Source organism: Sinohyriopsis cumingii, chromosome 6 (assembly GCF_028554795.1).
Source record: "Sinohyriopsis cumingii isolate HCF-2022 chromosome 6, ASM2855479v2, whole genome shotgun sequence".
In the NCBI taxonomy this organism is placed as follows: domain Eukaryota; kingdom Metazoa; phylum Mollusca; class Bivalvia; order Unionida; family Unionidae; genus Sinohyriopsis; species Sinohyriopsis cumingii.
This window is the reverse complement of record NC_142966.1, coordinates 156,059,113-156,073,891: the sequence shown is the minus strand read 5'-3', so window position 1 is coordinate 156,073,891 and position 14,779 is coordinate 156,059,113. Positions and strand designations below refer to the sequence as shown.

The 14,779-nt window shown below is 36.6% G+C and overlaps 1 protein-coding gene across 1 annotated transcript; it reads right to left on the bottom strand.

Annotated features, from left to right (window-relative positions):
* Window positions 1–803: 803 nt before the first annotated feature.
* Window positions 804–2,575, bottom strand: LOC149798337 (complement C1q-like protein 3). Its single transcript, XM_089963480.1, has 2 exons — window positions 2,290–2,575; window positions 804–1,889 (listed from the first exon to the last, which is right to left on the bottom strand). Exons 1-2 carry the CDS (start codon window positions 2,498–2,500, stop codon window positions 1,471–1,473), a joined length of 630 nt encoding a protein of 209 aa, XP_089819606.1. The 5' UTR covers window positions 2,501–2,575; the 3' UTR covers window positions 804–1,470.
* Window positions 2,576–14,779: the final 12,204 nt, after the last annotated feature.

Here is a 14,779-nt window from a genome sequence, read left to right as displayed (position 1 = left end):
TATTATTATTGAATTAATCAAATTGGTGGACTTTTAACAAAAGAAAAATTAGTAGCATATGTAAACAGTAATGAACAGTTCTAAAATGTAATCGCTGAAACAAGACGGATTAATTTAACAAAACAGGAAATAGGTGCAATTATAAGAATATTGTTTTTGACAGCAATTACTAAGCGAGATATGGTATTCATTTTGCATGCACTGAAACTGTGAATTCTGCTACCAATTGCGAACATATTCTTGCATATTTGCGCTAAAAGAAATTACCCAACAATTAGGCATTATTTGTTTGCCTCAAATTACCTCTATCCTAATGTTACGGATGCAAATCATATACATCCTCTCAAAAAGTATTGACCGGTTTACCTGAACAAAACTTCCAAAATCCAGGCAATACATCGTGGAATATGAATAAATTAAGACAGTATGGACACAATTTAATATCCATCTTGTTACATGCGTACATTATTTTCGCATTGTATCTAAAATTCAAGGAACGACCTTACCGGAGAATTTGCTAAGTTTCAAGACTGTGCTGAACTGCATACGGCGAAGCCCAATTTCATCTATACATTCTAAGAAGCATCGCAAACTAAGTTACTGTTGGAAACAATTAGGAACAATTGGAAATATATGTAATTTTAAAGATTAGGCTATTGTTTTGCTTGAATTTGAAAACGATTTTTAAATAGGTATTAAAACTACTCCAAAAATATCCACTTGCCTGTTCTCGGGACTTTCTGCAAAAGAAGAAGCTGCATGGTTATAGATTTTATACGTATAGTGTAAATAGGGGAAGATAATTTGCTATGCATGGCACTCATTTATTCAGCTATGTCAGATAACAAGGGTGCACAAAAACATAATTTCAATATTACAACACTTACAGAACATATCTGTTGATCTCTACAATACTGTCCCAGTAAAACGATAAATTCTCAACGGATTATACGTCACTGTTTTGTTTAATATCCACCATAATAAAACTAGTTCGTAAAAATGTAAATGCAGACATACAGAAGCAAAATTAGGAATGTAGATACGAATAAAACTATAAATACCAACCATTATCACAAGCACGAACTGTCTCTGACGTCCCGGAAGAGAACTGAGTTATTTCAATTTGTCCTCGAGTCTCTGGACGGAGCCAAAATTATGCAGCCCTGCGAAAATTAAAGTTCGGCCTATATATTAATCATCTGATTAGGCACAACTCTGAAACTTAGTGCAATTGCTTAGAATTTAATGACAATCAATAAAGTGTTTACATGTTTGAATACAGGAATTTCAATTTTTCAATGCATACAATCTATCGAAAACCATTGCGCATGAGTTGCTGAGAAAAACAGCGTAGTGACGTAATGACCCTTGCAGATGCAGAATAAAAAGAAAGTAGACGAATTGCAGAATCAAATAATTAAATTCGTAAGATAAAGGGTCCAATCATCCGTCGAGGGCGATTTCAAACGCCTAGTCATACGTAACGTGTAACAGACCACTAAAAGTTGAAAAGAGGTCACCTTTTAGAGTTTCTGCTTTATCAGAATATTCCTTAACGTAGACAGTCTGACTCTTTTCCATTACTGTAACCAGAGTAGCAGATGCTGACTGGTAGCTGGTACGTCCGGAATATAGCCTTCCTATCTCAACGTTGTCTTTCATGATGAGCGCTGAAACTGAACCTGAAGTACCCAACAATGTGACAGAGAATAAGTACATTCCCTTGACAGAGGCTCGAAAACTTCCGGTAGAGGAGTCATAGCAGTTGCCCTCGTTCATCTTGACGTCATCAAATCTCACGGACTGTCCTGCTGCTAGTGTTAAGTCTGTTTTCAGTGCAGCGGTAAAAGCAATTTTGGGTCTAACTAATGTGATATTCCCTTGGTAACCTGAAAGGGTGAAAGGGCTGATGCAAGTCAAACGAACACAATAAGAAAAGGGTTTAGAATTCAATGCATGTCTTTTAACAAACATTTTAATGGTACACTGAAGTAATTGCCTCTGTGTCTTTATGTTCGAATGTTAGGCGCATGTTTTGGTAAAAGGTGTTACACAGCAAAACATGCATTGCACCTATAATGTCAACGGTTGAATAATCAATGACTAGTATTTTAAAGAGGTATACAAAATGAAAGTATAGATAAGACGTTTAAAATTTAAATGAAATGAATATAAACATATATAGAGAAATAAAGGGAAATGTGAACGGAAGCAAGAAAGAAAAGAATAGAGACTTAAATAAAGAGCGAATGACGCACATACTTGAATGAAAAAAACAAAGTTTATTACCCGTGTTGTCCTTTTGACCACATTTTCTCTTCAGCTCCTCAAATTGTAGCATAAGTACTTCGATGTCATTCTGTAAAAGAAGTCGTTTGGCCTTTTCTTCTTCTAGTCGAATACGAACAGCTTCCAGATCGGCTTGACCCACATCCTCCAAGATGACTGTCCATACACAGGCAGTTGAAACAAGTAAAATCAGAAGTCTGGATGAAAGCATGATCACTGTATTGCCCTTACCATACAGTAATGTCAGGGATAATGACTTAATGAAATTAACTTGTGCTCTATTTATACCTAATACTGCAGACAAAATATCAACGTGAGTTTAAAACACATGCGTTTGCTTGATTTCATCTGACAGACAATTGCGTGTATTCTTTCTATGACGTCAATCACTGAATGCTCTCACAGATACATATAACATACATTATTCATTTTAGAAAAACAGGTTATCTATCAAATATCAACCCCTATCGGTGTCAAAACAGAGTCAAGAACCATTTCCGTTCTCTGCTTTTGGATTGTGTTTCATTTAAGATATGCGTCGTAAAACAAAAGCATTTGATTTCGATGGTAGTAGCCAAATGTCGCATTTAATGACCTCAATCACTGAATGTACAATGTAATAGAGACATCTGATCTCTGATTGTACTGATTCTGGTCATTTCAACATACTTCAGTTATTTTATGCATCATTTATTTTAGTGCAAAAACAATAGATTATAGGTAAGTTTTTCATCGCAAATCGATAAAGTCTTAATATAATTTCTTCTTTGTCTCACATTGTTTTATTAACATGGTGTACACTATTGTAGCTAAGTTATTTAAACCTTAGGTCATCATTTTGTTTCTTTTTTAATAAAAAGGCCAAATATGATCACTTAAGAGACTCAGGATTTTTTCAGATTGTAAGTTTCATAAAATATAAAGAAAAGATTATAGAACTTATGGCATTTTAAAAATGGATTCCTCTCAAGTCTGCTACATTTTACTGAGCTAAATATACTCCATTCATGATGCCTTATTTTGGGGTCTAACGTTTTGTTTCAAGCTACATATGTTTGAAGTATATGACGTCAGATGATGGACTACGATCCGGAAAGGTTGCTTAGGAAATATGGCTTGAAATCGTTGAATATAAGCGCGTTTAGTTCAGCCGAGATTGCAGATTTATAAGGAAATTATAGGTTGCAAAACTTTTAAAAGGACTCTTTTATTGTTTATCCAATGTTTGAGCTAAAATCATTTAATTTTCTGAAATATGTACTCTATTCTAACTAAGGTTACAGATTTCTTCAGGAAATTGACATAATAAATGTAAGTACAGTACATTAATGTACATGTATATAGTGTGATGTGTTCGATGTGTTGAAACTTATATTTACTGTACGTGTATATTATATTTACTATACATATATGTACAAGTGCATGTTATAATCATGTGAAATAAATACAAGTCAATAGATGCATCCATTAATTTATTTCAACAATTATTGAATATACAGTACATTTACATCTAGCATATACATGTACACGTACATGTTATACTGTATGATGACATCGTAAAATAACAATGTGCATGATTCAGTTATCCAGAAAACTCGTTAATCCGGACACATTTACTGGGAGCGAAGGTTTTCGGATTAACGAGGTTCCTCTGTCTTGGCAATGTAATAAACTATCTTTATCAAATTGGATATATACTGCGTTATTTCAAATCAGTCTCAATCGTCACTATGCAAATTAGGCGAACAAACCCAAATATGTTAAATTCTAGTAAAAAGCTAAAATAAACAATAGGCGTCTCTGTGAGTTCAAGTAGATAAGTACAATATGTAATCATAAAATTTACATTTTTGTCAACATGTCCTAATTTTATTTCGAATCCAAAGCACGAGAAAATTGAAGAAAATGTCGGACTGACGTGTATACTGCCTCCATCTCCAGAAAAAATGATGTGATGAGCTGTTTTTTCCCCGCCCAATTACAGTTAAGAAATAAATGATTCATGTGACCTCTTTACCCTAACTTGTAGGCACCTGCTGACACCGTGTCAGCTGGTTCCTCCTGGGTTTCTGACGAGCCTTTCACAGCGTTTGGTACATTTAAACACCGAAGTAACTGTTTCTTAAGATGTGAAAAGAGAACTAGATTTTCTAACCTTTCTTGAGACAAGCGCCGGAAATACACTATAAAGCCTACATACATATATTATACAGTTTACAAAAATACAGTAACTGTATTTGCCTCTTTTAAGCTGCTGTGGTTTTGGTAGGTATTATCTTCAGCGTCTATGTTCGGTTCATTCTGCTGCATGTTTTGATTAAGTGAAGCTAAACCTTGCAGCATATAATTATTGACAGTGATGCCCATCCTGTCTTTGATCTGGTCATAGAATGCTGATCTCTCTATGGACTCAAAAGTAAGAGAAAACAGTGACTTTCTTAATTCTTAAACATTGCTTTTATCCCGAACCACTTTATGAGTAATTGTTCTACAAAGTCATTCAGGCCAGGCAGTGTAAACATCTTTTCAGGTTCAGAAACTCTAGTCCACCCTCATCTATATATATTGATAGTGATTATGGATCTTCATATCGCCATGTGGAATTCCGAATCATAACTTCGGTTGTGCCTAAGATAATGACCTTACCATCGGGTATCATTTGTAAGAACACGTCGTGTCCCAAATGTTTCAACATATTGCTGTCTTCAGGAAGATATTTGAAATATATTTATTTTCAACACAACTTGCACTATATACTTCCTAACTGGCATCTTGTTCGCTTGAATTTGACTGTCAATGACCAGACAAAATATTTGAGAAAAATTATCTCCTATTCGGCCAAGGTTTTAATGAAATGTGAACAAAGTAGATTATTGTTAGAATCAAAAGCTATGGTGACTTCTTTTGTGGTGGCGTGTTTATCTGGAGCTTAGGATTTACACAGACCATGAACCACGTGTTTATACTGTGCAACAATTCACAACCCCAAATTTCAGATGCTCTTAACATAAGATAGTAAGTTGTCAAATTTAGTTTCCAATTCTTCAAATCATTTTTGCACTTATCATCTGATTAAAATTTTGTATATTTAGCCTCATTTTCAGTCTTATAAAAGGCCCTGATTTTAACAATATTGCCGACTTGTCATTTTTACAGTTGAGCTAAACTTCTTTCTATAAAAAGTTAAATTATGCAATCCACTACAGTACCAGAGCGCACAATGTGTCCGGAAGCTATCTAGTGAAATCACATGAATAGTACTACAAAATTATAACATGGTATTTGTATGACTTTCACTTTTGCCTAAGAAAGCAAAATTCAGATTTTTAGGCGCTTATTATGGTTACAAACGGCCAGTATGTCAGAGTGACGAAGGCCATGAAAAGGGCAGAATGCTGGACTGACCACAGGTTCATAACCTTCGATTTCAATCTCTGGATGCAGCCTAGAAGACAACCTCAAGGAAAGAAAGTGCCGCCTGAAAAGCTTAATGTTGCAAAAGGGACTCTGTGTACTCAATTGCGACCATATTTCTTGGTCCCATCACAACATGATTAATTGATGATAACGATACAGCCAAATAGAGACTTCTTAATGAGAAACATCAGCTTAGATTTATTAACTACAGAAGACAACACTTCGTAATCTAAACACGCGGCCTTTAACAAGATAAAGAGGACTATCTAATGTAAACTCAGAGAGCTGCAAGTGTCATGGTTGAGCCTTAGGGCAGACGAGATTTTGTCATACGCAGACAGGAATGATACTAAAAGATTATATAATGCTTAGGAAAAAACCTAATGGCCACAGTCAAAAGGAGCATCACCAATACTAAGTGCTGACAGCACCACGCTGCTCACTGACAAAGAAAATATACTTCCAAGATGGGCAGATACTTCAACAGCATCCTTAATCAGCAGTCATCTATCAGTAAGGAGGCAACTGATCGACTGCATCAGAATTAAATCAGGATAATACTTATCGATCCTCCAATGCTGACTAAAACTAATAAAGCCATTGACCTGCTAAGAAATGGCAACTTACTTCGAACTAATGTTATACTTGCAAAAGCCTACAAAATTGGAGGCTTGCACGTGGCACAGAAAAGTTAATGAACTTTTCCAGTCAATGTGGGAACTATACTCAAGAATACAAGGATGTACAATCGTCCACTTGTACAGCGGAAAGGCAACATACAGTCCCGAATCAACTATCAGGGCATCTCCTTGGTTTCAATAGCCGGCAAAATACTTGCCATATTTGCGTTGAATCGTCTGTTATAGAGTCAGTGTGGCTGTAGATGGGAACAAATGACCACAGACATGGCGTATGCAGCCAGGAGATATGCCAGGGATATAACTCCATCCAGAGTGCGACATTCATCAACCTGACAATACCCTTTAATTCAGTCGTGGAGGCCTTTCGAAGATCGTTCAAAATTTGGGTGCCCAGTTAAATTTATCATTTCGGTTCTGCAATTATATTATGGCATGCTAGCTCGTGTCGTAAAGGATGACGAGTCATCTGAACCAGTCCCAATCACCAATGGAGTCAAGCAAAACTGCAAGACTGTGTTAACCACTGCCCTCTTCAATATTATGTTCTCTGCCATTCTTCTGATGCCTTCTGTGACTATGATATTGCGATCGACATAACATACCGGACTGAGAGCAGTCTCTTCAATCTGATGAGACTACATGTGAAGAAAAAGTTACAGGAAGTTATTGTTAGTCATTTCCTATTTGCTGACGACTGTTTCCTGAATGCAAAGTCTGAGTATGACATGCAACACTCTATGGAACATTTCTCGTTCGCTTGTGACAATTTCGGTCTCACAGTCAGTATCAAGAAAACAGAGGTGGTGCAGCAACCAGCACCAGGAATGTCTTACGTAGAGCCTACCATCAAAGTAAATCGCAAAATCTTCATGGCAGTGGACAAGCTCACCTATCTCAACAGCACACTATCATGTGCATTCCACATCGATGAAACAAAAGCAAATGTATGTGGCGTAGAAGGACCAGTCTACAAACAAAACTGAAGATCTATAAAGACATTGTGTTGCCGAACTGACGTATGCTTGCGAAACCTGGACGGTGTATAGACCCCTTGCCAGGAAGATGAATCATTTTCACACGGGTTGCCCGAGGAAGCTTATGATGAGCCAGATCACCTGGATGTCAGACGAGTGACTATCAAAGAAGATCTACGGCCAGCTGAATGATAAAAGCAATCTCAGTGAAGTCAGAAGAAATGTTTCAAAGATTCCCTCAAGTCATCCTTCAAGCATTTCAAGATCAACATTGAGTCTTGGGAAAATCGTACACAGGATCGATCCACTTGGCGGAGTCTCGTCAATACTGGAGCTTTGAACTGAGAAGAATTGCAGAAACAGTGCAAAAGGCGAGCAGCGGAAATCTTAGAATTTCAGTAAGTGCGTCTTCTATTGCTCGAGCAAACAAAAGTTGCATTTCCTGTCAAGTGTGTCAAATGTGCCATAGACAGTTCAGTATACGAGTGTCACTTTCTAAAAAAAATTAATTGAGTCTGTGCCAGTTTTAACACAGAATGGCGTGCACGTGTTCCTGATTATGCATCCAGTTAGTATTGTCTATTCTGTCGTTAGATTTATATACTGAGGCAAACGTCTGCAAGAGGTGAAGAGCGAAATTTTCAAAATCATCTTCTTCAGAATGTTAAGCGGAGACATGAATTTCAAGACGTAGAGATTTAAACACCAAAAGCAACACCATTCTCTTTTTCACATGAATATTTGGAACTTATAAATTTTATTTTAGAGAAGAGCACAGGCAATGAATTTTACGAGCATAGCCATTATTACGCTACTTTCAACCAATGGTCTCAATGGATGTTAACATGTGACTTCCAGTCTTAGTCTCGAACAACGCTACCTATATATTAGGTTCCATCCATTTTGAATTTTTCCATGTGTAGTCATTCTTTATTTATATTCATGTTGATTAAATCTTTATTGGTTCCATTATGCAGTTATTATCGAATTATCAGAGAGGGAACGACATAAGGTGAAGTTGCTAACATTGCCAACATAAACAGTGGTGAGAATTTTCACATATCTCTATACTACATTTTGTATTGTGACGAAATTCCTTTAGATGTGGTAATTACAAAAACTGTGCACTATTTAACGAAGACTGCTTACACTGGACAACAAATTTTTACAAAAGTCATGTTACTGAAATAAAATTAGTCAATTCTTATCAATTTTTATGTGCTGAACACGAATATGACAGTCAAATTGCAAAATTGGCTCTAGTTTTTTTTGTAATCTGCAAGACATTAATGTTTACATAACGAAATGCATTCCAATAGTAAAAGGTCAACTGTAATAGCCTACCTATAAAAAATCAAGTCATTGACTACATCTTAGATTTCTTCGCCTGTCTCTTGTACAGCTGTTCGGGAGCATCTCTGAGGAGTGTCCAGCAGTAGTCAGCCAGCATTGTAGTGGACCATTTTCCCTGGTATCTTTGTTCCATTGTTGCGATATCTTGATGAAAACGTTCGCCGTGTTCATCACTAACAATACCACAGTCGCTAGGAAAGAAATCCAAATGGGAATGAAGGAAGTGAATCTTTAGAGACATATTGCAGCCAAGTTTCTTATACTTCATCAACATGTCTTCTACTAGTTCCTTATAGTTTTCTGCCCTAACATTTCCGAGGAAGTTTGTAGAAACTAGGCGAAAAGCATTCCATGCTTGTTTCGCGTCACCTTCCAGCAAGTTGTTGAACCGGTCATCTTTGAAAAGCTCTCGAATCTGAGGACCCACAAAAACTCCCTCTTTAATCTTTGCTTCGCTGAGTCGAGGGAATTTTTCATGCAGGTATCGGAATGCTGGCAAAGTCCGGTCAATGGCTTTCACGAAGTTCTTCATCAAACCTAGTTTGATGTGAAGGGGTGGTAGCAAGATTTTCTGAGCCTCAACCAGAGCTGGGTGTTGGATATTCTTCTCTCCAATGGCTACATTCTGCCTGTGAGTCCATTTCTTCCTCATGTAGTGCATTTCCCTTGCTCGGCTATCCCACTCGCATAAGAAACACATGTATTTTGTATATCCTTGCTGCAGTCCCATTAAAAGGGCAACTACCTTCAAATCACCACAGAGGTGCCAGCTGTACTTGTTATACTCAATGGAATTCAGTAGCTGCCTTAAGTTATCGTATGTCTCTTTCATGTGGACAGCATACGCTACTGGAATAGATGGAAGAATGTTTCCATTGTGCAAAAGCACAGCCTTGAGACTCAGTTTCGAAGAGTCCACAAATAGTCTCCATTCTTGTGGGTCATGAGTGATTTTTAAAGCATTCATGAGGCCCTCAATATCGGAACAGAATATCAGATTACTTTCCTTTCTGAAGAAAGGCTCCAATTGCTGGTGGCGCTTTCGATATGCAGTAATTGTGACATCTTCTTCTAGAAGATTCCATTGTTGGAGTCTTGATCCTAGCAATTCTGCCTTGTTCTTTGATAAGTCCAAATCACGAATCAGGTCATTTAGTTCTTCCTGTGTTATTCTGTGTGGGGTTGATGATGCACCACAGTGAAAATCTGGATCACTGCATGCTGATGGACCAGGAGAAGAACAGGTCGACTCACCTTTGTCTTCGTCAGATGAATCAAGAGAATATTCTGCTGGAGGTTCTGGAATAGGAAGTCCCTCACCATGTGGAACTGGTCTCAATGCAGACGGAATGTTTGGGTAGACTATTCTCGACTTCTTTCGCTTCGTTATTCCGCCGGAAAGAGGAGGAACCAAGCAGAAGTAACAGTCATTTAGGTGGTTGCTTGGCTCTCTCCACACCACTGGGACTGCAAACGGCATTGATGACCCTTTGCAATTCAACCACTGTGAAAGCTGTGTTGTACATGTAGCACAGCATATATGCGGAGCCCAAGGCTTGTCTTGGTCACCAACCTTGCATCCGAAGTAAAGATGATATGCCTTCTTCACTTGAGAATTGATACTTTTCTTCTGGTTGGCAAATGTCACTTCCCCACAAATATAGCAAAAATTGTCCGCGGTATTAACACACTTTCGAGGCATTACTGTTCTTTATTGTACGTAAATGGATAAAATAATAAGTTTTATGTAACAGTAGTTTGAACTGTCTCGCACAACGTCTAAAATATTTTAAATGCTGAACCTATCTGATTGGGCTTTATATAGTACACTGCTTACGTCAGCTTCAGCAGCCGCCTGGCATTAGTATAATAGGCCTACACATGTATAGTACACTGCTGACGTCAACTTACTTCAGCAGCCGCATGGCATTATTATTGCATTGCATCAGAAAATGATGCAATCAACTGTGGATGATGTGAGCATGATGGTATTATGCAATGTTACATCATTATTCCGGATGTTGCTGCAGTCCTACTGGAGAAATTTACACAGTGAAACATAGAAAATGAGGTATATGAATATCTTCAAAACGAGAGCCAATACAAATTTTTCACGGTTATATTCGTGTTCGGCACACCAAAATACTACAGATTAGGGCCTTTTCAAGTCAGTAATGATTTCACTGTTGACCAGTGTTATCGAAAATGGCTGCTCCAATGTGCTCGTAAAAATGAGTCTGAACTATTGTACTTGCACACATTCCCGTTCATTTGTAGCCCCTACCGATTTTTAAAAAAGTATAAGCAGAAATAATATAAAAAATGCACACAATCCAATACCTTCATTCGTTGATTTATAATTTGTAACCTGACTGTTGCTAAGGCGTCTCTAACACTGTCGACCTATTGGTGTTTCGAAGGAAACAGAGGCTCTCGATGTAAAAAAAGGAGAGAGACTGCTTACTGCCCTGTTCTGTCTTCTGGAAAAGCCCGTTTCAGTAAAATCCGCGTCGTGTCCATTCAGTATTTGCCATGTCTAGTTTTAATATTTCTAAAACAAATTGAACAAATAGAAAGAATGAACTCGTGTAGCTCCAGAATGTACGGAATTATTGAGATTGTCAAAGACGTTCAGCTGCATCGCATATGTTGCTTGAAAACCATAACCTAGCCAATGAAATCATGGGGACCGTGTTACAGTCACTTTAGAACTTGTAAATTAATGAACGAAATTCCTACGTTTTGTGTATCTTTTACATCCTTGATGCTTTGTGTTTTACACAATCGGTAGAAGGGTACAAACAAGCGAAACGGTGTTCGGACACTATAGTCTGAAAGTGCAATTAATGAATTATAAAATATATTAAGAGTTTTAAAAAAGTGTTTTCTTTTTTCAATTTCCCTATGAAGTCCAGGGGCTAGCAGGTTAATATATTACCGCACAATCTATTAATCTCTCATCTTTGATATTTAATCCGTATTTTATTATCGCATTCAAACTTGTCGTTTTTTACACTCAGCCAGAAACTATTTACATGGTACATAAACTCAATTTTATTTTATTCATAATTGGGCAAATAAATTATCCTAAAATGTTGTAACGCTCCTTTGTGTATTTTAATCATTTTCTGTAAAGCTTTCATGTGAATATGTTTTAGCGGAGTGAGAGTTTCTGCAGTGCTTTGATTATCTTTTACTTTCATCCGCCGTGGATATCTTAAGATATACCGAATAGGATATTTATAAATCCAAATATGTTGATTACGTTAAAGATTTAATACAAATTTAAAGCTCAACTCAACTAGTCTTAGTAAATTAAAAGCCGCATACCCGATTTAGTGTCAGTCGAGGGAGACGAAGAAAACAGATCGTTTGATTTGGAATTCGATCAAGTCACCAACATACGGCCACGTACATTGTTATGTGTATATATTTCGCAACTTAATAGATGTATGTATACAATTTTCCTCGTATTCTAAAAGCTATAAAGGTTAAAAGGTTTGGAAGGAAGATTTATATTGTGTAGCCTCAGTTGTAACTTTGAAGGAATCGTTAGCCTGATATAGGCAATAAAGGTACATGACACTGTGTTAGTTCTGGATAGATAGATAGATACATAGATAGAGAGATATACTTTTTTTCATAGACAATTCTGAATGAATAAATCTAAAGTTAGCACCCAATGAAGAAAAATATTTCATAACAGATTTTGATCCTGTCTGTGGGATTGACTGTTATCAACTCCATCTGACAGATACCTATCTTTAATAGTGAGATACTAGAAATCCCATGCGATGAACACTTGCTGAAAAATACCCATTATTAGTTGCGAGAGACCTAAAATCCCATGATTGCATTGGTAACGTTAAAATAAAACTAGAATCCCTGCTGTAAATGTATACTTACTGTTATTTTGTATTTGTCTTGAGACTTTATGCAATTAACACATATTATTTTGTTAATTGTTCTGCTGCTTTATTTCTCTCTAATAGTGACGTCAACCTAACACAGATAGAGAACCATTTGTGAAGAAACCGAAATTGATACAACTCTTGGAAAGACGAGAAATCTCTAGCGTTTCTACGGTATAGGATTACATATGTTATTTTCTTTTTTTCAGTAAGTTTCTTTCATTAAAAATAGTTGACAACACAAACCTCCTTTGTTTTTTCTAGGCTTGTATCATAATTCTGTTGAGCATTTTGCTTCCCAATTCTCTAGCAATGAGAGATAAAAATAACTGCACGTTTCTTTCTGCTATTGATGCTAAAGAAACATAATATAGTAATACACGTTTACTGTAAAAAAAATAATCAAGCATAACATTCAGGATATGAACAATTTTCATGGCACTATACATTAATTCATTTTATTTTTTTCCCTATTCAAGATTCAGATGCAGAACATGTTCGCTACACTTTGCTGCTTCACATTTTGTATTTTGCTTAAGCCACACAACTAAGTACATTGCGTTATATAAGCGGATCACAGACCCTTTTTTTTCAAATTATCGATTGCAATCTAATCTAATATAATTGCTCTCCATGCCTACAAATCAAGAATTAAGTAGACACTCGTGGATTTATATGGTGTAAGATTCCGTCCGCCATCTCAGACTATGAAATAGCAGGTCTCTTTGATGAAATAATATCGGCGCCACAGTACAACCTTTACATTCATTTTGAAGATTGTAAACTAGGCCATCTAGTTCGTTGGTTCTTGTGCACAGCAGATTCATTATTTTAGTAGACTGCTGCAAAGTCGAGACAGCTTCAAATAACACAGTAAAGTAAAACACATGGCTGGAATAGCCTCATTAATTGTCATAATTACTTCTACTTATAATATTGATATTGCTCCTTTTGGTACCCCCCTCTCACCGAACTTTACTTCTACGCTAAATTGTACTACTGGAACAATATGGAAATATATCTAATTTTTTCCCTATTTACAAACGTGCTTGCGGAAAACGAATATTGAATAATTTGCAAAAAGCTTTCTTAATGCATTTTGAAATGATTCAATTTTGTAGATTTTCGTCTTAGTATTAAATAAATAAATTGATTAGATTACCTTATTTGAAAGAAAATTAATGAAATTATTTCTTGAAAGGAAAGCATATTCATTGTTTGAATCAATTTGCTGAAAGTTGAAACATATTATCATATCTAACACAGAATAATGAAAGTTATTAAACACGGACTGAGTGACTCGAAGCTGTCAACAACGTTGGAGTTAGACGCAAACGTTACAGTAGATTTAGCTATTACACAGACAGAAAACGCTGTCAAATAAGCAACAGTCTAGGCACCAGGAGGCCTCAAACTCGCACCTGAAAGAAGCTGGTAACAAAGAGCAAAGTTATTAATACCCCATCCAGTGCATTCAAAAGGAAATTCAGGCTACATCCGATGTGGAATTCCTTCTAAGCATTCACGAGATCCGTTTCCAGCAAAGTAAACAGTGTCACAGGTGCAAAAAGACGAGGATACATCGAAATACAGACATAGCGTAGATGCTACATATATTCTAACATGGGACTTTTACAAGCTCAAAAGACTAAGGTCTCAAAATTGGACAGGAATGCGTTATAAGTTGGAATAAGAGCAGTGCTAGGAAACAAACATGTAAATGCTCTAAGGCCGGTGGTGTATATGTGAGGATTGTCAGAAACTGTTCTTTCAATAAGTTGGGTTTGTCAGCCATTCAGGAATTATGTGTTTGCGAAAACTAAAATCTAAACACAGACCATAAACCATTTGCATCATTAATGAGCACAAACGACTTTGGAGATATACCCGTTATTCCTCAATGCTTTTCAATCGTTTAATGAGATTCAACATGTGGCCGACAAGAGTCGTAAATCTGCCAATGTACAATATCAAGAGTACGTTTGCGCTATCAGCCTGTGTGTGATAATAAGTTACAGACGGAGATAAATACGTTACGTGGACGTATGCCACGTAATTTTCCCGCATCACAAAGACGACTTTAGCAAATCAAGTCCGAATACCAAAATAGTGTATTCTTCTGTATAAATAAAATTGTGACAAGAAAACAACCTGCCTTAGTCAGGACACAAGAAGTATACTGATCAGAATGGGG